The 26,453-nt window shown below is 40.8% G+C and overlaps 1 protein-coding gene across 4 annotated transcripts in view; it reads left to right on the forward strand.

The window, feature by feature from the left end:
- NR2C2 (nuclear receptor subfamily 2 group C member 2) overlaps positions 1-26,453 on the forward strand; it is a 120,548-nt gene that overhangs the window by 69,494 nt on the left and 24,601 nt on the right. For all 4 annotated transcript variants that reach the window (XM_058565788.1, XM_058565793.1, XM_058565792.1 and 1 more), the window contains 2 exons: positions 23,558-23,758; positions 25,898-26,000. In XM_058565788.1, the coding sequence (XP_058421771.1) occupies positions 23,558-23,758; positions 25,898-26,000 (304 nt within the window). The remainder of the gene's footprint in view (positions 1-23,557; positions 23,759-25,897; positions 26,001-26,453) is intronic.

Raw genomic sequence — 26,453 nt, forward strand, 5'->3', positions numbered from 1 at the left:
CTTCTTGATTCAGTTTTGGGAGGTTGTATCAGTCTAAGAATTTATCTATTTGTTCTAGATTGTCCAATTTAAATTGTTGCCATAAAGTTTTTCATAGTATTCTCCTGTAATCCTTTGTATTTCTGTGGTATCCATTGTAATTTCTCCTTATTAATTTCTAACTTTATTTATTTGAGCCTTTTCTCTTTTTTTCTTGGTGAGTCTGGCTAAGGGTTTGTCAGTTTTGTTTATCTTCTTGAAGAACCAGCTTTTGTTTCATTGATCCTTTCTACTGTTTTTTGTTTCAATTTCATTTATTTCTGCTCTTATTTTATTATTTTCCTCCTCCTGCTGACTTTGGGTTTTGTTTGTTCTTCTTTTTCTAATTCTTTTAGGCATAGTTTGAGGTTGCTTATTAGGCTTTTTCTTGTTTGTTAAGGTGAACCTCTATTGCTATGAGTTTCCCTCTCAGGACCACTTTTGCTGCATCCAATATGAGTTAATATGGTGTATTTTCATTTTCATTTGTCTCCAGATATGATTTGATTACTCCTTTAATTTCATCAATGATCCATTGCTTGTTCAGTAGCATGTTGTTTAGTCTCCACATCTTTGTCACTTTCCTGGTTTTTTTCTTGTAGTTGATTTCTAGCTTCATGGCATTATGGTCAGAAAAGATGCTTGTTAGGATTTCAATCTTCTTAAATTTATATAAGCATGCCTTGTTTCCCAACATATGGTCTATTCTTGAGAATGTTCCATGCGATCTTGAGAATGTAGTCTGCTGTGTTTGGATGGAGTGCTCTATATATATCCATTAAGTCCATCTCGTCAAGTTTTTTGTTTAAGTCCGTTACTTCCTTGTTGACCTTTTGTCTGGGTAATCTATCCATTGATGAAAGTGGGGTGTTAAGATCCCCTACTATTATTGGGTTGTTGTTAATATCTCTATTTGGGTTTGTTAATAGTTGCTTTGTGTACTTTGGTGCTCCTGTGTTGGGTGCATATATGTTTATAATTGATAGATCTTTTTGGTAGACTGTCCCTTTTATCATTATATATTGCCCCTTTTTGTCTCTCATTACCTGTTTTATTTTGAAGTCAACTTTGATATAAGTATGGCAACACCTGCTTTCTTTTGTTTGCCATTAGCTTGGAGTATTGTACTCATCCTTTCACTCTGAGCATGTGTTTGTCTTTAGAGCTGAGATGTGTTTCCTGGAGGCAGCATTTTGTTGGGTCTTTTTTTTTAATCCATCTCACCACTCTGTCTTTTGATTGGAGAGTGCAATCCATTCACGTTGAGGGTAATTCTTGATATATGAAGGCTTAATGTTGCTATTTTGTTGCTCATTTTCTGGTTCTTCTACATTTCTTTTGTTTCTCATCACATGTTTCAGACTGCCAATTCAGTTTGTTAGTTCTGTATGGTGGTTCTCTTAGTTTTCTCTTTTTTATCATGTGTGGCTGTGTTCTGATTATTTGGTTAGTGGTTACCATGAGGTTTGTATAACAAATCTCGTGGATGTGGTAGTCCATTTTCTGATGGCCTCTTATTTCCTTAGACTAAGTCAATTCGATCCCTTTCCTCTTCCCCTTCTAAGTTATTATTGTCACAACTTATTCCATCTTGTGTTGTGCGTTTGTGTTTAAAGTGATGAGGTTATATTTATTTTTGATGTTTTCCTTCCCTTGATCTTTGATTTTATAATTAAGTGTTTGCTAATCTATTCTGAAAGAGAGCTGCAATTTTTCTGGTTTTGTCTACCTAATTTTCTTTTTGTTGAAAACTTTGTATGCCCTTTCTCTGTTTTTTTCTCAGGCACAAGGGCCTTCAAGTGGGGATCTTGTGACGATGCACTCCCTTAGCTTTTATTTATCAGGGATAGTTATTATTTCTCCATTATATCTGAAGGATATTTTCGCTGGATAGAGTATTCTTGGGTGAAAGTTTTTGTCTTTCAGAATTTTGAACATATCGTTCCACTCTCTCCTAGCCTGTAAAGTTTCTGTCGAGAAATCAGCTTGGAGTCTGATAGGAATTCCTTTGTATGTTTTTTTTTTGTCTAGCTGCCCTTAATATTTTTTCTTTGTTAACTTTTGCCAGTTTTACTACTATATGCTTTGGAGAGGGTCCTTTCACATTGATATATTTAGGAGATCTGTTGATTTCATTCACTGGTATTTCCAGCTCCTTCCTTAGGTTTGGGAAGTTCTCAGCTATTATTTCTTTGAACAAGTTCTCTAGTCCTTTTTCCCTCTCTTCTCCCTCTGGAATATCTTTAATCCTTATGTTGGATTTCCTAATTGAATCGGATATTTCTTGGAGATTTTCTTCATGTCTTTTTAGTCTTAGTTCTCTTTCCTCCTCCATGTGGAACATTTCTGCGTTGCTGTCCTCAATATTGGTAATTCTTTCCTCCATGTTGTCAGCTCTAATGTTTAAGGCTTCCAGATTTGTCTTTATCTCCTCTATTGTGTTTTTCATCTCTAAGATTTCTGATTGGTTTTTCTTTATAGTTTTCGATCTCTTTTGTGAAGAAACTCCTGATTTCATTGAATTCTCTATCTGTATTTTCTTGTATTTCATTGAGCTTTTTTATGATGACTATTTTGAATTCTCTGTCATTAAGCTTATACATTTCTGTGCTTTCAGGGTTGATTTCTGGCTGCTTGTCATTTTCCTTGTGGTCTGGAGATTTAATGTATTTTTGCATAGTGTATGTCGGCGTTGCCTTATTTTTCCTCATATTGAAAATATCTGGTCACAGTTTCCTCTTGCCGCCACTGGGTGGGGGTCCAGAGCTGTGTATTCTCTGCCCACCTCCATCTGCGGGAACTCTGGTTGGCCCACGGCTGAACTGAGGCCCGGCTGAGCTGAAGCACAGATGAGCAGAGGCTGCTGAGGCTTGAGCTGGACTTCAGAAACAGCTGGGACTGGAGCATGGCTAGACCAAAGCAGCTGAAGCTCAGGCGCAGGTGGGCCAAAGAAGCCGGAGCTGGAGCACGGCTGAGTGGAAGCAGTTGGAGCTGGAGTGTGGGAACAGCTGTAGCTGAAGCGCAGCTGGCCCGAAGAAGCTGGAGCTGGAGCGCAGCTGGGCCGAAGCAGCTGGAGCTGGGGCATGGTTGAGCCAAAGGGGCTGGGGGGTGTGCGGTCGAGCTGATGCAGCTGGGGCTGGGGTGCAGTCAGGCCGGGGAAGCTTGGCCCTGGGTGTGTTCAGGCCCAAGCTACTGTGGCTGTGGAGCCAGAGCTGCTGTGGCCGGGCGCCAGGGAGCCAGAGCCGCTGGGGCCGGCGTGTGGGCATGTCAGAGCCGCTGGGACCCAGGCACTGGGGAGCCAGAGCTCCTGGGCCCATGCCACAGGGGGGCCCCTGCTGGCACTGGTGCCATGACACATGGGTACCACTGCCACTGGTGCTGGGGCCAGAGCTGAGCTGAAGCGCCCCTGAGCTGAGGCTGCAGGGCTACTGTGCTGAAGCGCCAGGCAGGCAGGTGGAGAGGGGCACTTACTTTCTCCTCCCTGATCCCAGGGGTTTCTCGCTTTGCTGTCGCTCTCTGCTCTCGCAATAGTTCCGCTCCCTCCATAGGAGAATTCACCACAGGCTGTGAGGGATCTTGGAGAGCGACGGTTTTCCCGAGGAGGGCTGCCTCTCCTCCCTCCCCTTTGATAGCTGCGTGGTCTCAGTCGCATGGTCTCAGTCCTTAGGGAAGGAAGAGAGCTCTTCTTACCTCCTTCCTCTTCCTCTGGGGGATTCTGTGACCTCCACCCTCAGATGTACAGCTGCCTGCATGCCTCAGATGTCCCTTGTGTTGTGTGAATAACTTCTGTTGGAATATGAATGTTCTTTTTGTTGTGTCTTAGAAGGAGAGAGTTCAAGGGGGGAAGCTCACTATGCCATGATGCTGACGTCACCGATCCATTTTTAATTTTTTGAGGAACTTCCATAGTTGTCCATAGTGGCTGCACCAATTTGCATTCCCTCCAACAGTGCACAGGTGTTCCGTTTTCTCCATGTCCTCACTAACACTTGTTATTTCTTGTCTTTTTGACTGTAGCCATTTTAACTGGTGTTAGGTGATATCTTATTGTGGTTTTGATTTGCATTTCCCTGGTGATTAGTGATGTTGAGCACCTTTTCATGTACCTGTTGGCCATCAGTCTTCTTTGGAAAAATGTCAGTTCAGATCCTCTGCCCATTTTTTAATCAGATTGTTTGTTCTTTTGCTATTGAGGTGTATGAGTGTCTTTATATATTTTGGATATTAACCCCTTATCAGATATATGATTTGCTAATATTTTCTCCCTTTTAGTAAGTTGCCTTTTCATTCTGTTGATGGTTTCCTTTGCTGTGCAGAAGCTTTTTAGTTTATGTCGTCTCACTTGTTTATTTTTGCTTTTGTTGCCTTTGCTTTTGGTGTCAAATCCAAAAAATCATTGCCAAGACAGATGTCAAAAAGCTTACCGCCTTCTGTTTTCTTCTAGGAGTTTTGTTGTTTTAGGTCTTACATTCAAGTCTTTAATCCATTTTGAGTTAATTTTTGTGAGTGGTGTAAGATAGTGATCCAGTTTCATTCTTTTGCATGTGGCTGTCCAGTTTTCCCCGCACCATTTATTGAAGAGACTATTCTTTCCCCATTGTATATTCTTGGCTCCTTTGTCGTAAATAAGTTGACTGTATATGCATGGGTTTTTTTCTGGGCTCTCTGTTCTGTTCCACTGATCTATGTGTCTGTTTTTATGCCAATAGCATAGTGTTTGGATTAGTATAGCTTTGTAATATAGTTTGAAATGAGAGAGTGTGATGTCTTCAGATTTGTTCTTTCTCAAGATTGCTTTGGCTATTTGGGATCTTTTGTGTTTTCATGCAAATTTTAGGATTGATTGTTCTAATTCTGTGAAAAATGCCATTAGGCTTTTGAATTGAATCTGTGGATGGCTTTGAGTAATCTGGACATTTTAACAATATTAATATATCCAGTCCATGAGAATGGGATAACTTCCCATTTATTTGCATCTTCTCCAGTTTCTTTCATTAATGTCTTATAGTTTTTAGTGTACAGGTCTTTCATCTCCTTGGTTAAATTTATTCCTAGGTATTTTATTCTTTTTGATGCACTTGTAAACAGGATTGTTTTCTTAATTTCTCTTTCTGATAGTTCATTATTAGTGCATAGAAATGCAACACATTTTTGTATATTGATTTTGTATTCTGCAAATGGACTAAATTCTTTTATTAGTTCTAATAGTTTTTTTGCTGGAGTCGTCAGGGTTTTCTATATATAATAGCATGCCATCTGCAAATAGTGACAATTTTACTTCTTCCTTTCCAATTTGGATACCTTTTATTTCTTTTTCTTTCCTAATTGCTCTGGCTAGGACTTCCAATACTGTGTTGAATAAAAGTGGCAAGAGTAGGCATCTTTGTCTTGTTCCTTATCTTAGAGGAAAAGCTTTCAGCTTTTCACCATTTGAGTCTGATGTTAGCTGTGTGTCTGTATGTAATTTTGACAGTAGTTGCCAGACTGCCTTCTAAAGAGGTTGTGCCAACTTATACTCCCACCAGCCCCATATGAGAGTGCCTGTTTACCCACACATTCAACTATATATTGTATTATATATACTTTTTCATCTTTTTCAGTTTGCTAAGTGAAATGATATATCATTGCTGTGTAAATTTTGCATTTCTATTATTTATTCACATATAAGTATATAATAAAATTATTCTGTTTTTGATGATCCAAGCTGTTGCTCAAATTTTATAGAATTATAAATAATAAAGTACTTTTTCTCCCATACTTCCCCATATCCCTACCCCATTTACTTTTCAACCAATAAGCTTTTTGACAATTGTGTCTAATTTTGTTATGATTATCTTATATTAAATGTATTTTATGATCCAAGGGTAAATATGTATATTAAAATTTTAGGCTTTTCAAGCCTGGAATACCCTGAAATACCCCACATCAGTCAGTCAGCTGAGTATCTGTTTTGTAGGAGGATTAATATTCAGAAAACTTACAGGAAATAATTCTGGGCTAACTTTTATGGTATTGGCTATAGTTCTTTGCTTCACCTTCTCTGCCAGACTGCTAAATGTTGGAGTTCCTCAAGATTCCATTCTGGGCCCACTTACTTCTCTCTGTATTTTCTCTAGCTGAGTCCATGGCTTTAAATGTCATTCTATACCAGTGACTGCCAAGTGGATAGCTATGATACAGACCTCTGTTGTGAGCTCCATTTAGTTCAAAATATTTTACAGTTTTTCTTGAGACTTCTTCTTTGACCCATGTGTTATTCAGAAGTGTGTTGTTTGGGCCCGGCCCCGTGGCTTAGCAGTTAACTGCGCATGCTCCACTGCTGGTGGCCTGGGTTCAGATCCCAGGCGCGCACTGACGCACTGCTTCTCCGGCCGTGCTGAGGCTGCGTCCCACATACAGCAACTAGAAGGATGTGCAGCTATGACATACAACTATCTCCTGGGGCTTTGGTGGAAAAATAAATAAATAAATAAAATTTTTTTAAAAAATTGTGTTGTTTAATTTCTAAATATTGGGATTTTTCTAGTTATCTTTCCATTATTGGTTTCTAGTTTAATTCCATCGTGGTCTGAGAACATACTTCATGATTCCTTTTTCTTTAAAGGTGTATTTTATGGCCCAGAATGTGATCTGTCTTAGTGAATGTTCCATGCAAGCTTGAGAAGAATATTTATTCTGCTGTTGTTAGATGGGTTATTTTATAAATGTCACTTATATCAAGTTGATTGATAGTGCTGTTCAAGTCAACTATATCCTTATTCATTTTCTGCCTGCTTGATCTATCAGTTGCTGACAGGGGAGCAATGACATCTCCAACTATAATCATTGATTTCTCTACTTCTCTTTGACAGTCCTATCAGTTTTTGCCTCACATATTTTGATGCTCTGTTGTTAGGCGCATACACGTTTAGGATTGTTACATCTTTTAGAGGAATTGACCTATTTATCATCATGTACTGGCCCTCTTTATGCCTGATATTTTTCTTCTTCTGAAGTCTACTTTACGTTTAAATTGATGTAGTTACTCTGGCTGTCTTTTGATTAGTGTTAGCGTGGTGTCACTCTCCGTCCCTTTACTTTTAGTCTATCTGTGTCTAGGATTTCCTGTAGACAATTTGTAGTTGAGACTTCTTTTTTTATCCAATAACAGTCTGTGCCTTTTAATTGGTATATATAGACCATTCACATTTAAAGTGATTATGGATATTCTTGGATTAATATCAACCATGTGTGTAACCATTTTCTATTTGTTGTCAGAGTCTTCTTTTTCTGCCTTGTCTGGCTTTGACTGAGCAATTTATATGATCCCTTTTACCTTGTCTCTTAGTTTATTAAATATACTTCTTTACAAATATTTTTAGTCATTGCCGTAGGGTTAACAATATACATTTTTAAACTAATCTAAATCCACCTCCAAATGACAGTATTGTTTCACATGTAATGTAGGTACCTTATAACAGAATGTTCCCAACTCCTCTCTCCCATCCCTTGTCACATTGCTGTCGTTCATTTCACTTTTCTACATGCTATAATCACCCAGAACATTGTTACTATTATTAACTTAATTTAAACAATTATTTGTTAGATCAATTATGAATAAGAAAAATAAAATTTAATTTTACATTCACTTATTCCTTCTACGTTGCTCCTCTGTTCTTTATGTAGATCCAAGTTTCTGACCTGTATCATTTACTTTCTGCCTAAAGAAAACCTTTTAACATTTCTTACATGGCAGGTCTGCTGGTGATGAATTTCCTTAGGTTGTGTTTGTCTGAGAATCATTTTTCCGTGACTTATCGGTATTGGTTTTTGTAAATAAGTGGTTTCCAGTGAAATCCATATCACATAAAATTAACCATTTTAAAGTGAACAGTTCAGTGGAATTTAGTACATTGATAATGTTTTACAACCTCCACCTCTATCTAGTTCCAAAATATTTCCATCACTCCAGAGTAAAACCCCTTACCCATTAAGCAGTTTCTCCCTGTTCCTCCTTCCACCAGTCCATGGCAACCATCACTCTGCACTCTGTCTCTATGGAGTTATCAGTTCTGCATATTTCATGTAAATAGAATCATATAATATGTGACCTTTTGTGTCTGGCTGTTTTCACTTAGCATAATGTTTATCGATGTTTTAGCATATATCAGTACTTCATTTTTTTGTGTGTGTGAAATTTTTGTTGTACATTAGTGTTTATCAGTCACCATATAAGTGCATCCCTCCACCCCTTGTGCCCACTCCCCATCCCCCTAGCCCCTGGTAACCACCAAACAGTTCTGTCTGTGCGTGTGTTGGTTTATCTTCCACATATGAGTGAAATCATGCCCTGTTTGTCTTGCTCTTTCTGGCTTATTTCACTTTACATAATACCCTCCAGGTCCATCCATGTTATTGCAAATGGGACAATTTTGTCTTTCTTTATGGCTGAGTAGTATTGCATGGTATATATATACCACATCTTCTTTATCCAGTCATCAGTCGAGGGACACTTGGGTTGCTTCCATGTCTTGGCTATAGTGAATAATGCTGGGATGAACATAGGGGTGCGTAAGCCTCTTTGGATTGTTGATTTCAGGTTCGTTAGGTAGATACCTGGTAGTGGGATAGCTGGATCATAAGGTATTTCTATTTTTAATTTTTTGAGGAATCTCCATACTGTTTTCCACAGAGGCTGTACCAGTTTGCATTCCCACCAGCAGTAGATTGGGGTTCCCATTTCTCCCCTGCCTCTCCAGCATTTGTTGCTTTTTGTCTTGGTGATTATTGCCATTCTTACAGGTGTAAGGTAATATCTTCGTTTGGTTTTGATTTGCATTTCCCTGATGACTAGTGATGTTGAGCATCTTTTCATGTGCCTGTTGGCCATCTGTATATCTGCTTTGGAGAAGTGTCTGTTCATTTCCTCTGCCCAATTTTTGATTGAGTTGTTTGTTTTTTTGTTATTCAGTTGTGTGAGTTCTTTATATATTATGGAGATCAATCCCTTCTCAGATATACGGTTTGCAAATATTTTTTCCCAGCTGGTGGGTTCCCTATTCATTTTGATGCTGGTTTCATTTGCCTTGTAGAAGCTCTTTAATCTGATGAAGTCCCACTTGTTTATTTTTTCTTTTGTTTCCCTTGTCTGAGTAGACATGGAATTCAAGAAGATCCCTTTATGGCTGATGGTGAGTAGTGTACTACCTATATTTTCCTCCAGGAGTTTTATAGTTTCAGGTCTCACCTTCAGGTCTTTGATGCATTTTGAGTTAATTTTTGTGTATGGTGAAAGAAGATGGTCTACTTTCATTCTTTTGCAAGTGGCTGTCCAGTTTTCCCAGCTCCATTTATTGAAGAGACTTTCCTCTCTCCACTGTATGTTCTGAGCTCCTTTGTCAAAGACTAGCTGCCCATAGATATGAGGTTTTATTTCTGGGCTTTCATTTCTGTTCCATTGATCTGTGTGTCTGTTTTTGTACCAGTACAATGCTGTTTTAATTACTATCGCTTTGTAGTATGTTTTAAAGTCAGAGATTGTGATGCCTCCAGCCTTGTTCTTCTTTTTCAGGATTGCTTTAGCTATATGGAGTCTTTTGTTGCCCCATCTGAATGTTAGTATTCTTTGTTCTATTTCTCTGAAGAACGTCCTTGGGATTCTGATTGGGATTGCATTGAATCTGTAGATTGCTTTAGCTAGTATGGACATTTTAACTATGTTTATTCTTCCAATCCAAGTGTGTGGAATATTTTTCCATTTCTTTATGTCATCATTGATTTCGCTCAATAATGTCTTATAGTTTTCATTGTATAGGTCTTTCACTTCCTTGGTTAAATTTATTCCTGGATATTTTATTGTTTTTGTTGTGATTGTAAATGGGATTGTCTTCTTGAGTTCTCTTTCTGTTAGTTCATTGTTGGTATATAGAAATGCAACTGATTTCTGTAAGTTGATTTTGTACCCTGCCACTTGGCTGTAGTTGTTGATTATTTCTAATAGTTTTCCAATGGATTCTTTAGGGTTTTCTATATATAGGATCATGTCATCTGCAAACAGCAAGAGTTTCACTTCTTCGTTGCCTATTTGGATTGCTTTTATTCCTCTTTCTTGCCTAATTGCTCGGCCAGAACCTCCAGTACTGTGTTGAATAAGAGTGGCCAGAGTGGGCACCCTTGTCTTGTCTCTGTTTTCAGAGGGATGGCTTTCAGTTTTTCCCCATTGAGTATGATGTTGGCTGTGGGTTTGTCATATATGGCCTTTATTATGTTAAGGGACCTTCCTTCTATACCTATTTTGTTGAGAGTTTCTATCATAAATGGACGTTGGATCTTGTCAAAAGCCTTCTCTGCATCTATTGAGATGATCATATGGTTTTTATTCCTCATTTTGTTGATGTGGTGTATCACATTGATTGATTTGCGGATGTTGAACCATCCCTGTGTCCCTGATGTAAATCCCACTTGATCATGGTGTATGATCTTTTTAATGTATTGCTGTATTCGGTTTGCCAATATTTTGTTGAGGATTTTTGCATCTATGTTCATCAGGAGTATTGGTCTGTAGTTTTCCTTCTTAGTATTGTCTTTGCCTGGCTTTGGTATCAGGGTGATGTTGGCCTTGTAGAATGTGTTCGGAAGTGTTCCATTTTCCTCTATTTTTTGGAATAGTTTGAGAAGGATAGGTATTAAGTCTTTTTTGAATGTTTGGTAAAATTCTCCAGAGAAGCCATCTGGTCCTGGACTTTTATTTTTTGGGAGGTTTTTGATTACTGTTTCAATCTCTTTACTTGTAATTGGTCTATTCAGGTTCTCTATTTTTTCTTGATTCAGTTTTGGGAGGTTGTATAAGTCTAGGAATTTATCCATTTCTTCTAGATTGTCCAATTTGTTGGAAGATAGTTTTTCATATTATTCTCTTATAATCTTTTCTATTTCTATGGTATCTGTTGTAATTTCTCCTTTTTCACTTCTAATTTTATTTATTTGAGCCTTTTCTCTTTTTTTCTTGGTGAGTCTGGCTAAGGGTTTGTCAATTTTGTTTATCTTTTCAAAGAACCAGCTCTTTGTTTCATTCATCCTTTGTACTATTTTTTTAATTTCAATTTCATTTATTTCTGCTCTGATTTTTATTATTTTCCTCCTCCTGCTGACTTTAAGCATAGTTTGTTCCTCTTTTTCTAATTCTGTTAAGCATAGTTTGAGGTTGCTTATTTGGGCTTTTTCTTGTTTGTTAAGGTGGGCCAGTATTGCTATGAGTTTCCCTCTCAGGACCACTTTTGCTGCATCCTATATGAGTTGGTACGGTGTATTTTCATTTTCATTTGTCTCCAGGTATGCTTTGATTTCTACTTTAATTTCTTCAGGTTTAGTAGCATGTTGTTGAGTCTCCACAGCTTTGTCACTTTCCTGGTTTTTTCCTTGTAGTTGATTTCTAACTTCATGGCATTATGGTCAGAAAAGATGCTTGTTATGATTTCAATCTTCTTAAATTTATGTAAGCATGCCTTGTTTCCCAACATATGGTCTCTTCTTGAGAATGTTCCATGCGTGCTTGAGAAGAATGTGTAATCTGATGTGTTTGGATGGAGTGCTCTGTGTATGCCTATTAAGTCCATCTCATCTAGTTTTTCATTTAGGTCCATTGTTTCCTTATTTATTTTCTGTCTGAATGATCTGTCCGTTGATGAGAGTGTGGTGTTAAGATCCCCTACTATTATTGTGTTGTTGTTAATATCTCCTTTTAGGTTTGTTGATAGTTGCTTTATGTACCTTGGTGCTCCTGTATTGGGTGCATATATATTTAAAAGTGATAGGTCTTCTTGGTGGAGTGTCCCTTTTATCATTTTATAATGCCCCTCTTTGTCTCTCATTACCTGTTTTGTCTTGAAGTCAACTTTGATATAAGTATGGCAACACCTGCTTTCTTTTGTTTGCCATTAGCTTGGAGTATTGTCTTCCATCCTTTCACTCTGAGCCTGTGTTTGTCTTGAGAGCTGAGATGTGTTTCCTGGAGGCAACATATTGTTTAGTCTTGTTTTTTAATCCATCCCACTGCTCTGTGTCTTTTGATTGGAGAGTTCAGTCCATTTACGTTTAGGGTAATTATTGATATATGGGGGCTTGTTGTTGTTATTTTATCACTCTTTTTCCGGTTCTTTTGAGTTTCTTTTGTTTCTCATCCCATATGTTTCGGTCTAACAATGCAGTTTGGTAGTTCTGTATGGGGGTTCTCTTAGTTTTCTCTTTCTTTATCGTGTGTGATTCTGTTCTGATTATTTGGTTAGTGGTTACCATGAGGTTTGTATAAAAAATCTGGTGAATGTGATAGTCCATTTTTTGATGGCTTCTTATTCCCTTAGACTAAGTCAATTCGACCCCTTTCCTCTTCCCTTTCTATGTTAGTGTTGTCACATCTTATTCCTTCTGGTGTTGTGATTTTGTGTTTAACATGATGAGGTTATATTTATGCTTGGTGCTTACCTTCCCTTGATCTTTGGTTTTATAATTAAGTGTTTGCTAATCTATTTTGATAAAGGACTGCAATTTTTCTGGTTTTGACGACCTGTTTTCCTCCTCATTCAAAACTTTGAATCCGCTTTCTCTTTTTTCCCTCAGGGATGAGGGCCTTCTCGAGCACTTCTTGTAGTGGGGGTCTTGTGGCAATTCACTCCCTTAGCTTTTGTTTATCTGGGATAGTTATTTCTCCATCATATCTGAAGGATATTTTTGCTGGATAGAGTATTCTTGGCTGAAAATTTCTGTCCTTTAGAATTTTGAATATATCTTTCCACTCTCTCCTAGCCTGTAAAGTTTCTGTCAAGAAATCGGCTGAGAGCCTTATAGGAAATTCTTTGTATGTTATTTTTTTTTGTCTAGCTGCCCTTAATATTTTTTCTTTGTCATTGACTTTTGACAGCTTTACTACTATGTGCCTTGGAGAGGGTCTTTTCGTGTTGATATATTTAGGAGATCTATTGATTTCATTCACTCGTATTTCCAGCTCCTTCCCCAGGTTTGGGAAGTTCTCACATATTATTTCTTTGAACAAGTTCTCTGCTCCTTTTTGCCTCTCTTCTCCCTCTGGAGTACCTATAATCCTTATGTTGGATTTCCTAATTGAGTCAGATATTTCTCAGAGGGTTTCTTCATGTCTTTTTAGTCTTAGTTCTCTTTCCTCCTCCATCTGAAGCATGTCTGCATTGCTGTCCTCAATATTGCTAATTCTTTCCTCCATATTGTCAGCTCTGGTGCTTAAGGCTTCCAGATTTGTCTTTATCTCCTCTATTGTGTTTTTCATCTCTAAGATTTCTGATTGGTTTTTTTTTTATAGTTTCAATCTCTTTTGTGAAGAAACTCCTGATTTCACTGAATTGTCTGTCTGTGTTTTCTTGTATTTCATTAAGCTTTTTTATGATGACTATTTTGAATTCTCTGTCGTTAAGGTTATACACTTCTCTTCTTTCTAGGTTGACTTCTGGGTGCTTGTCATTTTCCTTTTGGTCTGGTGATTTAATATATTTTTGCATGGTGCTTGTTGGTGTTGGCTTAGCTCTCCTCATAGTGAAAATATATGGTCGCAGTTTCCTCTTGCTGCCGCTGGGTGGGGGTCAAGGGCTGTGTATTCTGTCCCGCCTCAATCCGTGGGCACTCTTGTCAGCCCCTGGCTGATCTACAGTGTTGCTGAGTGGAAGCTGCTGGGGGGGAAGTGTGGAAACAGCTGGAGCTGGAATGCAGCTAGGCCGAAGCAGCTGGGGCTCGGTTGCGGGTGGGTTGAAGCAGCTGCAGCTGAAGTGCCGCTGGGCCAAAGAAGCTGTAACTGGAGTGCACTGGGCCGAAGAAGGAGGAGCTGGGGCGCTGCTGGGCTGAATAAGCTGGAACTACAGTGCGCTGAGCCAAAGAAGGGAGAGCTGGAATGCCACTGGGCCAAAGAAGCTGGAACTGGAGTGCGCTGGGCTGAAGGAGGAGAAGCTGGAGCGCCACTGGGCCAAAAAAGCTGGAACTGGAGTGTGCTGGGCCGAAAAACGAGGAACTGGAGCGCCGCTGGGCCAAAGAAGCTGGAACTGGATTGCCATGGGCTGAAGTTGCTGGCACCAAGTCAGCTGGAGCCTGCACACAGGCCAAGCCAAAGCAGCTCCTTCCACTTACTCTGGAGATTCTAGCACCTCAGTCCTTGTGTGTACGGCTGCCTGGGTGCCTCAGACATCCCTTGTGTTGTGTGAATAGCTTCTGTTGGCATATGAATGTCCTTTCTGTTGTGTCTTAGAGGGGGAGAGTTCAGTGGGGGAAGCTCACTCTGCCATGATGCTGATGTCACTCAGTACTTCATTTCTTTTTATGGCTGTATAATATTCTATGTATGTATCACAATTTGTTTGTCCATTCATCCATTGACAGACTCTCCTTCACTTTTTGTTTTGTTTTGTTTTGTTTTTTGTTTTTTGTGAGGAAGATCAGCCCTGAGCTAACATCCATGCCAATCCTCCTTTTTTTGCTGAGGAAGACCACCTCTGAGCTAACATCTATTGCCAATCCTCCTCCTTTTTTTTCCCCAAAGCCCCAGTAGATAGTTGTATGTCATAGTTGCACATCCTTCTAGTTGCTGTATGTGGGACGCGGCCTCAGCACAGCCAGAGAAGTGGTGCGTCGGTGCGCACCCGGGATCTGAACCCGGGTCGCCAGTAGCAGAGCGCGCGCACTTAATCACTAAGCCACGGGGCCGGCCCTCGCCTTCACTTTTGAGGGATATTTTTGTCAAATATAGAATTCTAGTTTGGTGGTTTATTTCTTTCAACATTTGTAATATTTCACTCCAGTTTCTTCTGGCTTGCATGGTTTATGATGAGAAATCTTCTGTAAATCTTATCCTTGTTTCTCTATGGGTAAGGTGGGTTTTTTTTCCCCCTCTGTCTTCCTTCAATATTTTCTCTTTGTGTTTGGTTTTCACACTCAAACTAGTATGTTAGGAAAGTATAATGAAAAGAAACAAAATCTTCTCACAACGCAGAAAATCTTTCCACAAAGGTAGGAGAGACAGAAAACAGGTTTTTGTTTGTTTATTTGTTTTTATTGAATAAGCATTAAACCAGGATGTGATGTGCATCACAGGCAATCCTCTACGAGATTGCAAAGACATAAAGAGATCTCACTCTTTTATATAGCCAAGCAGGTATAACCCATTATATACATGTTTTCAAGATCCTAACTTTATCATTGAAATTGAGGAGACCACCTGTGTTAGTTGGCTTTATAGAGTGGTGGGGGGGTGGAACAAATTTATCTTTATGATAGAAGGTAGTTTGCGAATGGGAGCATGGTGCCCACCAAGTTAGGCTCTTACTCTCCCGTAGGACTGGGAGGTCAAGAAAATCTCACTCTTGGAGTCTGCATTTCAGAAAGATGGCCCCCAGGTCCTTGAGAAAACATTCCTGAGTTGTGACTGGCAAGAAGCTTATCTAATCATTATAAAGATTTACATACTTATGAAAAGGACAGAGAAAAAATTCTGAAAGAAAAGGGAAAGGGAGAAGTCTCTTTCCTTATTTTCAACCAAGAGAATTAAAACTCTTAGCTTTAATTTCTATTTGGCCTTAGAAATAACATATGTATTTATCCTATTTGTATTCATCAGGTTTTATTTTGCTTGATGTTTTCTGAGCTGCATCTGTGGTTTTGTGTTTGTCATTAATTTTAGAAAGTTCTTGGCCATTATTACTTCAAATATTTCTTCATTCTCCTGGTATTCCTGTTTTACATACATTATATCTTTAAATTGTCCCGTAGTTCTTGGATATTATGTTCTATTGAGTTTTTTCCTCTCATTCTTTTTCACTTTGCACTTCAGTAAGGAAGTTTCTATTGACCTATCTTCAAGGTCACTGATTCTTTCCTTGGTTGTGTCTGGTGTACTAATGAGCCCATCAAGGCATTCTTCATTTCTGTTACAGTGGTTTTGATTTCTAGCATTTCCTACTTTCTGAGAATTTCCATCTCTGCTTATATTTTCATCTGTTTTTGAGTGTTGTCTACTTTTTCCTTTAGAGACCTTAACATATTAATCATTGTTATTTTACATTCCTTGTCTGATAATTTCAACATTTATCATGTGTGAGTCTGGTTCTGATGCTTGTTTTGTCTCTTCAGATTGTGTTTTTCTTGCCTTTTGGCATGCCTTGTAAATTTTTTGTTGATGGCCAGACAATATCAGCTGTATTAGGTAATAGGAACTAAGGTAAATAAGCCTCTGGTATGAGGATTTATGTTAATCTGGCTAGGAGTTGAGCTGTTTTTTTTTTTTTTTTTTTTTAATTTTATTTATTTATTTTTTTCCCCCAAAGCCCCAGTAGATAGTTGTATGTCATAGCTGCACATCCTTCTAGTTGCTGTATGTGGGACGTGGCCTCAGCATGGCCAGAGAAAGGGTGCGTCGCTGCGCGCCCAGGATCCGAACCCAGGCCACCAGCAGCAGAGCGCGCACACTTAACCGCCAAGCCACGGGGCCGGCCCGGAGTTGAGCTGTTTTTAATGTTTGCTGTAGCCGTAGGTGCCAGAGGCTTCAAAATCTACTAGTATCTTTGTTTTTTTTTTTCTCCTCTTAACTTTGGGCTTCCTTAGATATTCTTCCTCAGTCAGTGTCTTGAAGCTCTTCCAGCTGTAACCCACTGTTATGCTGGAGCCCTGTTAGTGTGGTGGTAAGGTGTAGGGGAAGGGAAGCATTCTGTAGTGTTAAGATGAAATCTCAGTATTTTGGTGGGCCTGTGTCCTTGGGCTGTGACCTTCACAGGTGTTTCTTAATTACCCCTGCCGCCCCCTTACATGAGACAGAAAGGCTAGAGGGGCCTGGAGTTAATGAAATACCCTTTTGCCAGTGGGATAAGACTCTGGTAAAGTCTTTGCCCCTGGGCAATAGGCCTTTGTTATGGAAAACACTGTTGAGTTTATTTTACAAAAATTACTCTTCCCCTTCCCCTACCAGAGCCACCAGGGGGTCTTTCTCATCTCTTTACCATGAGAACCAAGTGGGGTTCCTGGAGCTGAAACTCTTGAAAGTATAAGGGGACCCCCTAAGACGATGACCCCCAGGAGTTTCTCATTCCCATGCTAGTCCGTACTAAGTCTCCAGCAATTCATCGTGCTTACCATTTGAGTGTCCTACTAGCTTGGCTTTTGCTCCAGATAAGCAGACTTTGTGAATTCACCTCTCTCCAGATTTCAGGATGGAGTTTGCTCTGCCCACTCAGTTTTCTGATGAGCCCAAGGAAAGTCATTAATTTTCAGTTTGTCTAGCTTTTTCTTGTAAGTATGGAGTGATGACTTCCAAGCTCTTTACATATTGAAGTTGAAACCAGAAGTATACTTTGAGCTCCAAACTCATCTATCTGGTAGTTTACTTGACATATCTGCTTGGTCATCTCATACTTGGCAAGCCAAAAACAGACTTCTGAATTGCTGCCAACTCTTGCCACTCCACCACCCAATTGCTCAGGCTAGAAACCTAAGAGTCATTCCTAACCCTTCATTCTCCAATCCTCACATCTCTACCCCCTGCACATGCTGTCCCTTCTCCCTCCAGCACGTATCTACAGTGATCCTCTTCTTCCAGACCCACAGCCACCACCTTCAGCTCTTACCTGGGCTACTCCAGTGACAACAATAGTTCTTCAGCTTCCACTTTTTTTATTCTATACATTTTCCATCCAACATCCAGGAAGATCTGCTGAAAATGTAAAGCACTTCCCATGATTCCCTTGCTTAAAACCCTGAATGTATTTAGAAAACACTGTTTTATGTTATTCAGGAAGGAAAGCTGTATCAAATGTTTTATCTACCTAAACTTTGTAGGGATTGAGTTAGTGGGGCTAAGTAGAGAAGATGTTTGTTTGATCACTGCCTGTGAACAATACTAACACTATTTATATTAGTTAAAATTTATATTTAAGTATTCATTTACCTATTTGCATAGGTCAAAAAATTTTCAACAGATTTCTTACCTTTTTTATTTTAATTTAATCATCATTGCTGTCATCCTTTGTTATGCTCTAATATATCCTGACCTGTCAATTTTATTTATGTAAATAAATATGTGTGTATGTATGTAGTATATGTGCATATATATAAATATATATATATATATAAATATATAAAAAATAGTGTAAGGTAGGCGTAAAATGGTATAAGAAACCTGAAGACCTGGTTTTGGAGGGAAAAACCCCTTGTGTGGCTCCCTTAGAGCCACTTACTTAGAATGAAATCCAAACTCCCAGCAGGGCCAGCTCACCTCCCTCTCTAGGCTCCTAGGTGACTATTCATTGTCCATGGGCCTAAGATCAGTCTTTTTTTTTTTTTCTTTTTTGTGAGGAAGATCAGCCCTGAGCTAACATCCATGCTAATCCTCCTCTTTTTGCTGAGGAAGACTGGCTCTGAGCTAATATCTATTGCCAATCCTTCTCCTTTTTTTCCCCCCAAAGCCCCAGTAGATAGTTGTACGTCATAGTTACACGTCCTTCTAGTTACTCTATGTGGGACACGGCCTCAGCACGGCCGGAGAAGCGGTGCCTCGGTGTGTGCCCAGGGATCCGAACCCGGGCCGCCAATAGCGGAGCGTGCGCACTTAACCGCTAAGCCCCTGGGCCGGCCCTGACCTCTCTTTCTAAAGTTAAGTGCCTGTGTTATTCTCTCTTACTCCAACTTGATCTTTTCCCTCATAACATGTATCATAAACTTAAATTGTTTACTGGTTGGTCTGTTTACTTGTTTTTTGTTGTTGTTTTTTTGGTGAGGAAGATTGGCCCTGAGCTAACATCTGTGCCCATCTTCCTCCACTTTGTATATGGGATGCTGCCACAGCATGTCTTGACGAGCAGTGCGTAGGTCCACGCCCGGGATCCGACCCTGCAAACCCCAGACCGCCAAAGCGGAGTGCGCGAACTTAACCACTACGCCACCGGGCTGGCCTATGTTTACTTGCTTTTGACAGTCTTTTCCACTAAACTAAAAGCTTTGTAAGAGCAGGAGCCATCTCCATAATGCCTGTAATCTAGCAAAGCGCCTGGCACAGAGTAAGTATTTGAGGAATGAGTGAGTGAGCCGTAGTAGAAAGTCCTGATTTTCTCAGTGGGAGAGATTTGATGAGATGAAAGGGATAGAAGACTTCCCAAGTGAGGAGAGAAGTATGCAAGAGCTTAGAGGGAGGAAATACTTTTATCAAGGTCCTGTTATGTTCTGGGCAGTGTACCAGGTACTTTCACAGACATCATATCGTTTCCCTTTCCTAGTAATCATTTTTTATAGATATGTAAACAGAGGCTCAGAAAGCTCATATAACTGCTCCACGTTGACACAGTTGGGAAGCAGAAGAGCAGGCATTCCATTCACGGCGCTAGCTGCAAAGCCCTGTCTCAGGATCACAAACGCAGGTGTTTACAGGACCAGGTGGCAGTGAGGAGGTGGGTAAGGTGGGGATTGGGGTGAACCAGAGAGCCCGTGCCTTATCTAAAGGGGCAGCCACACCCAGCCAGCCCATGCCATGGGGGAGTTCAGGCCCAGAATGGCCAGAGCTTCCAGTTTGTCAAGAGAACTGTAAATCTGATTTTTATAGGAAATAGGATTGTATTTTTAGATGTTGGCAACCAGTTTTTTTGAAATTTTAAACTTTGGCAAATCAAAAGTTATCCATTGGCTGGTTTTTGCCTTCAGGCTGTCCATTTACAGACTCTTCTTTGCAACAGAAATGATGAGCCCAGCCTAGCTGGAGCAGAGAATGAGTAACACGGAGTGGAATGACAGTGTGCCAGGTCACATCCAGGTCTACCTTTTGAGAGAAGGCCTTGGGCTGCTAGAGTACTGTCAGCCCTGCTGTAATGTGACATATGTGTTCCTAAAAATTCCCACACTATGCAAACTTGTGCAATGCAAACCACAGGGCTTATGGGAAAAAATGGGGTTAGTGGAACAAGATTCAAAAACTGTCAGTAACACATTAAAGAATGGGTGTGAATTTAATAAGAACTTCAGTTCTACATGTGTTAAATGGTTAAGAAGTGCTAAGGACTATGGTAAATATGACATTTTACCTTGAAAGAAACCTGAAGCTTGCTTAGGGGGCGGGGTGGAGGATTGCAGCCCGTGAGTTGTTGTGAGTGATGCACAGAGGGTGATCTGAGATCAGAGAGAAAGCTGTGACACCAAGTTCCCTGAGCTGGCTATTCCCACCCAGCTTGCTTCACCTGGGCGTCGTTCTCTGTGTTTACATAGTGTTTCTCGTGGAAGAAAGCATGTATAAACAAACACAAGATTTGCATTATGCTCAAATTATTCCCTAATATATCAATCGCATTGGAACAAATGCAATTTTTCAAAACAAGCATTATAGAGTACTGACTGTGTAGCCGGGCTATAGAGGGCCTTAAAAGTCAACAGGGAAAACAAGACATCCCTTCTTATAATAGTACCCTCCCTCCAATTTGTTATTGCTTGCAAGCAGAAAGTATGAATATTTGTTCCAAGTAAAGAAATTAAATAAAGTTTTCCTCCTGTATTAGTTTCCTATGGCTGCCCTAACAAATTACCACAAACTTGGTGGCTCAAAACAACAGAAATTTATTCTCGCATAGTTCTGGAGGCCAGAAACCTGAAATCAAGGTGTTGGGTGTTGGCAGGGCCACGCTGTCTCTTAAGGTTCTGGGGAAGCATCCTTCCTTGCCCCTTCCTAGCTTCTGTAGTTGTCAGCAATCCTTGGTGTTCCTTGCTTGTGACTGTATCGCTCCAGTCTCTGCCTCGGTCATCACATGGCCTTATATGGCCTCTAGTCATTGGATTTAGGGCCCACCCTAATCCAGTATGGCCTCATCTTACCTTGATTACATCTGCAAAGGCCCTATTTCCAAATAAGGTCACATTCACAGGTCCTGGGGGTTAGGACTTAACCTCTTTTTGGGGAGAAACATTCTACCCACAAAACGCCTCCTCCACAGGAGACTTAAATGTTAATAAGTCTGGATACATCTTCTCAATTTGGTGTTTCCTCGGTCTGGTTTATCATTTATCGGGAGTCTACCTTATCGTGTTTGTTAGCAAGGTCTTTGTTTGCCTAATGGTCACCCTGGGGTTCCAATGGGGTATTTGGGGAAATTTTTTTTTTTCTGCTTACCTTTTTAGTGTTTTTTATGGAAGTGATCTCTCTAAATGGAAAAGGCAAATGTCTTGGGAGGGAAAGATAGACAAAAAGAAATGTTTGTAAATAATTCATTGAACTTGTGTGAGCCTGAATCTTTGGGGAAGAAGAGAAAAGAATAATCTGGACTCGGGGATATGTTATATACAGCTACCAAGAGCAGCTGTCCCTGTCTAGACCCAGTCACTCCTACCTCCCACCCCGTGCCCTAGTCCCATACCTGCTGTGCCTCAACCAAGAGGACTGGGGAATAGCATAAAAGGAAGTGATGTGCCAATTACTTTGTGTGCTCAGGTGCAGCACACATCATCTGTGAACACACCAAGGGCAAAGGACTTACTAGCCTTGCCTTGGTTGTAGTTGGTAATTGAAGACCCCTCTCAATCATATGACTATTTCATTTCTTAACGGGGAAGACAGTTTAGGAAGGAAATAAGAATTGATAGACATGAAAAGGAAGTCAAACATTTAACTCAGATCTCAAGGTTATGAGAGCCTTTCGAAGGCCATTTTGCTTATTACCGCCTAACTAAGGCAGGAGTCCCTTCAGTGGCAGCTGAAAGAAATGTAGATCGACCAGTCTGTCTGCAGTCTTTCAGCTGAGCTTTGGGTAGGAAAGTTTTTGAAAAGAGAATTCTTTTTACAAGGTTTTCTGTCTCATGTTTTACTGTTCCAGGGGACTTGAGGTATGCCACAGATTGTAACAATGAAAGGCACTTCCTTTCCTTCTGTCTAAATCGGTTCTTCTTCAGCCTTAAAGATCTTGGCCCTTCGGTTGGAGATGATAATTTACTGGGATTCATGCCCAGCCATTAGCTAAGAATTTGTTCTTGTGTCTTCTGTCCCCAGTCTGCTGTTTTTTCTGGTCTTGCACTTGCTGTGCCCTCAGCCTGCAACACACTTTGCCACATCTTTGCATGGTTTCCTCTCTTGCTTCTTTCAGGTCTTTGCTCAATGTCACTCCCTCAGAGAGGTCTTTCTTCCTAAAGTTGCCCTCCTGCCTCCTTCCCCATGTTATGCTCTGTTTGTTTACCCTGCTTTTTAGTTTTCTCTTTGACACTTACTACTGACTGATATTCTATTATATCAGTGTTCATGGTCTCTTTCCCCCACTCGGTTAGTTCCATGCAGTAGGACCTTTGTTGTGCTCATGCCCCTATCCCTAGGACCAGAACAGTGCTGGACACATAGTAGGCACTCGGTAAACATGTGTTGTGTGTTAAGTGATTGAATCTTTTCTTGACTGTGTCCTTTTCTTTTAAGCCAACCGGCATTGTCTGGTTTTCCATATTGGATAGTTGGCAAAGCTATTGTGTTAGACTGTGTGAGTTTGCTGTCTGAACCTTGGAATTCCATGTCACAAAGCAGTATCTATGAAGAAGTGGCACAGATACCACACCTGCCCCGAAATAGGCTGTAGGGAACTGAGTTTCCAGCCAGAGACGCAGCACATCTCCCCTTGCCCAAGGCCCAGCCACGACAGCCTTGAGAGTCCTGTTTGCATCAGAGGCCTCTGCTGCTGTCCTTAGGGAGAAGGTGGACAGTGCTTCAAGCTGGGTACTTGGCTTGGAAGAGAGGTGGGACGGGAACTAGAACAGCTTCAGAGAATTTCATGAGTTGGGAGTAAGAGATTGTAACTGTGATTCATGCCGTAAGGCAGGGACTCTAGGAAGAGGCAGGTTCCGACAGCTGTGGTTCCTGAGAGGTTGGAGCACCCACGGGAATCAGAGTCAGGACTTCTCCAGAGTCAGCACCCACTGCCTTCAATGCATTCTACAGTCTTTTATCACAGTCTTCTCTCCATGTGCCCAGCCCTGTGCTGGCCCTGGGGATACAGCCCTGAATAGGGTGTTATCTCTATCCTTAAAGACCTCAGAATCAGGGAGTGGGAGTAGTTGAGTGTGTGTCAGCAAGGGACTCCCTGTATTCTGTCACCCCAGGCAAGATGATTTACAGGCCCTTCCCTTCAGAAATGGCCCTACTTCAAAGCAGTCACTCCCAGGTTTTTGAATTTTGTTGATCAGTAGCATTTCAAAAAAGTTAGGGTTTGCCCACATTTTTTATTATACCAGGGCAAGCATATTATTTTTTTAAGTTAAACCTATCATCTATTATTTATTATTGTCTTCGTTTTGTAAAAGAAAGGGCATTTTAATTCTAAAAATAGTAGGAAAGATGTCATCCTAGAATAAATTAGCATTATGAAAATTGGTTTCTGAAAAGCTCACTGTTGTGTTTTATTTTTCTCATTTCACCACGGACTGGTGAAACTGCATCTTGGACCAGCATTGACTCCAGGACGGCATTGGGCAGTCACCGCTTTGAGCACCACCTGCAAGTGCACGGTCGTACAATGCTCCGTGAGAGCAGCCTCCATGTTGTGTCTTGTAGATTGTGACAGACCAGCAGACAGGACAGAAGATCCAGATAGTTACCGCAGTGGACGCCTCTGGATCCCCCAAGCAGCAGTTCATCCTGACCAGCCCAGATGGAGCTGGAACTGGGAAGGTGATCCTGGCTTCCCCGGAGACATCCAGTGCCAAGCAACTCATATTCACCACCTCGGACAACCTTGTCCCTGGCAGGATCCAGGTAAGGCCTGTTGACAGGCATTTGTTTTAGCACTTCTGCTACTGAACTTGTTCCTGACTCTCATCTCTGCCTTGGAGGTCAAATCTATCCCTGAAGGTCCTTTGGGGACCTGCAAACATGGCAGGTTGCTGCTTTGGCTAAAGTTAAAAACCAGCAAGTGAGAGCAAGGTCTGGAAGGCAGCTGACTGCAGTGCTCAGATGGGATGGAAGTTGAGCCAGAAAGAATCAGGGGCCCACAGGAGACTGGCATGGGCAAGCTGGCCTCCACTGAGGCCACTGGAGATTGTTCTTAACTAAGGCTGGTGGCAGCCTTTGGCCCATGATATTTTAGGGACATCACCTAGGGCTGACCACAACCAGATGAGGACCAACTTGTTTCTAACTCTTACCTTGGCCTTGTCCAGATGGTCAGGCCTGGTTCAGCTCTTCATACTGTCCTTACTTGCTCCTGTGAAGTGCTGCCTCTGGACCCCTCAGTTTTTGTCTCCATCTCTGCCCTGGTATCTCCCTACTCTGGCAGTGTGGGATGGGGTCGGGGACAGCTACAAGAAGAAGAGCAAGGGCTTGGAGGAAAGCAGCGTTATTGGGAAGCACTGAATTTCCAAGCCCAACACTTAGAGTAACAGAGACTCGAGGCCAGTGTCCCACGGTGGCCAAGCATGGAGCATGTTTAGTCAGGGTCACGTTGGAATCCATGTTTTTGTTTGTTTTTAATTTTTAATTTTTAAAACATTTGTGGTAAAATATAACATAAAACTTACCATCTTAATCTTTTTTAGGTGTCCAGTTCAGTGGCATTAAGTATAGTCACATTGTTATGCAACTCCCACCACCTTCCATCCACAGAACTCTATTCATCTTCCCAAACTGTCCCCATTAAACGCTAATTCTCCATTCCCCACCCCCAGTCCCTGGCAAGCACCATTCTACTTTCTGTCTCTGTGACTTTGACTTCTCTAGGTACCTCATATAAGTGGATCATATGGTATTTGTCCTTTTGTGACTGGCCTATTTCACTAAACATAATAGCCTCAAGGTTCATCCGTGTTGTAGCCTGTGTCAATGTTTCCCTCCTTTTTAAGGCTGAATAATATTCCAGTGTATATATAAACCATACTTTGTTTATCCATTCATCTATTGTTTATCACTTATCTGTTGATGGACACTTGGGTTGCTTCTGCCTTTTGGCTACTGTGAATAATGCTGCTAAGAATCTGTGTGTTACAGGGGACTTTCTACTATGGAGAAAATTAAAGAAGGAAAGGATTTTTTTTTATTCTGACAGCTGGGTTCAGAACACCAGTATGTTCAGCTTTCAGCACTGTACTTTTGAGCCACCTCATAGTGCAGTTAGTCCATACTGCCTCATCTTTCCTTTCCCAGAGTTTATTCTGATCATCGGAAATCAGAATTCCTCCCTGCTTACTTAGACTACTCCTTGTGAAAGGACGGCTGTTGATTTTGTTGCATGTTTTACAAAAGGCCATTCTACATAATGAGTTCTGTGTATATTCCCACCATACATAAATCAGTTTAAGGGTTATATTTGGTACATTATTTAATAATAGCTATTTTTTACTTTCTAGTATTGGTATCAGTTATTCTTCCAGGTGAGTAGTACTGTTTGTTGCCTAGAAAGTCACCTACAAATGAAGGAGAAATAGCAGGTTTTAGAGGTCACCTATCCTAGTCCTTCCATTCCAGCTGCCTTAATGAGAGACCTAGTTATTTAATTAATAAAGCTTGATTATTTCTCTGCCAAATACCTTTCTGTATACTTTCAAGCTGTTTCATGGCAATAGAGAGGCAGCCAGCAAGACATTCAGTGTCGTCTTGTTGGAGGATCTCTGTGTGATTCCCCACATGGCCCCTGATCCTGGGTGGTTGTGGTAGCTAGATTAGGAGAGTAGATCAGTGAAAACCAGTGCCTGACCGTGGACAACCCCCCCCTGCTGGAGGAACACAAACCAGATGAGCAGCAGGGCCATTCTGGGTATCACATTAAGTTGTTGGGTGGAATTTTCCCAGTTCTGCCCAGAGTTCTGCTTAGAAACCCAAGAATAGGAATTTATAGTTAAACATTACTTTGCTTAGCGATCTGGTTTTTAATCAGCACCCTGCTTGTTTCCTGATTCTTAGATTGTCACGGACTCTGCCTCTGTGGAGCGTTTGCTGGGGAAAACCGATGTCCAGCGGCCCCAGGTGGTAGAGTATTGTGTGGTCTGTGGTGACAAAGCCTCTGGTAAGTAACCCTAGGTCATGCTGGCTATGCATCTTAGACCAACATCATGAACCAAATGGAGGGATGGGGGGGTTAGTGGAGAGAGGACATTTGCTGTAGGTTTATAGGTTTCAAAACATGAACTCCACTTTCCTTACTGGGATTGTTTTTGTTTGATATAAACAAGCAAACCAGATCGTCAGATTAGTAGAATGAAAAGGAAAAGTCAAACTATTTCTGTGATTTGTAAATCTTAGTTGAGTGTCAAATATTTATGTGCTACTAAGAAAGTAATCGTTTCTTTAACCTAGTTGATATTTGCACCATGCTTTGCTATTTCACAAGATTTGCTGTCTCTTCCCCCTTCATCCAAACTGTAACTGTCTCTGTCAACCCAATTGCTGTAGTGGGGAGGAGGGAGCACATGCGATCTGGCTGGGGTCCCAGGGTCAGGAAAGGGCCCACAGAGGTAGT

Source organism: Diceros bicornis, chromosome 2 (assembly GCF_020826845.1).
Source record: "Diceros bicornis minor isolate mBicDic1 chromosome 2, mDicBic1.mat.cur, whole genome shotgun sequence".
Lineage (NCBI taxonomy): Eukaryota > Metazoa > Chordata > Mammalia > Perissodactyla > Rhinocerotidae > Diceros > Diceros bicornis.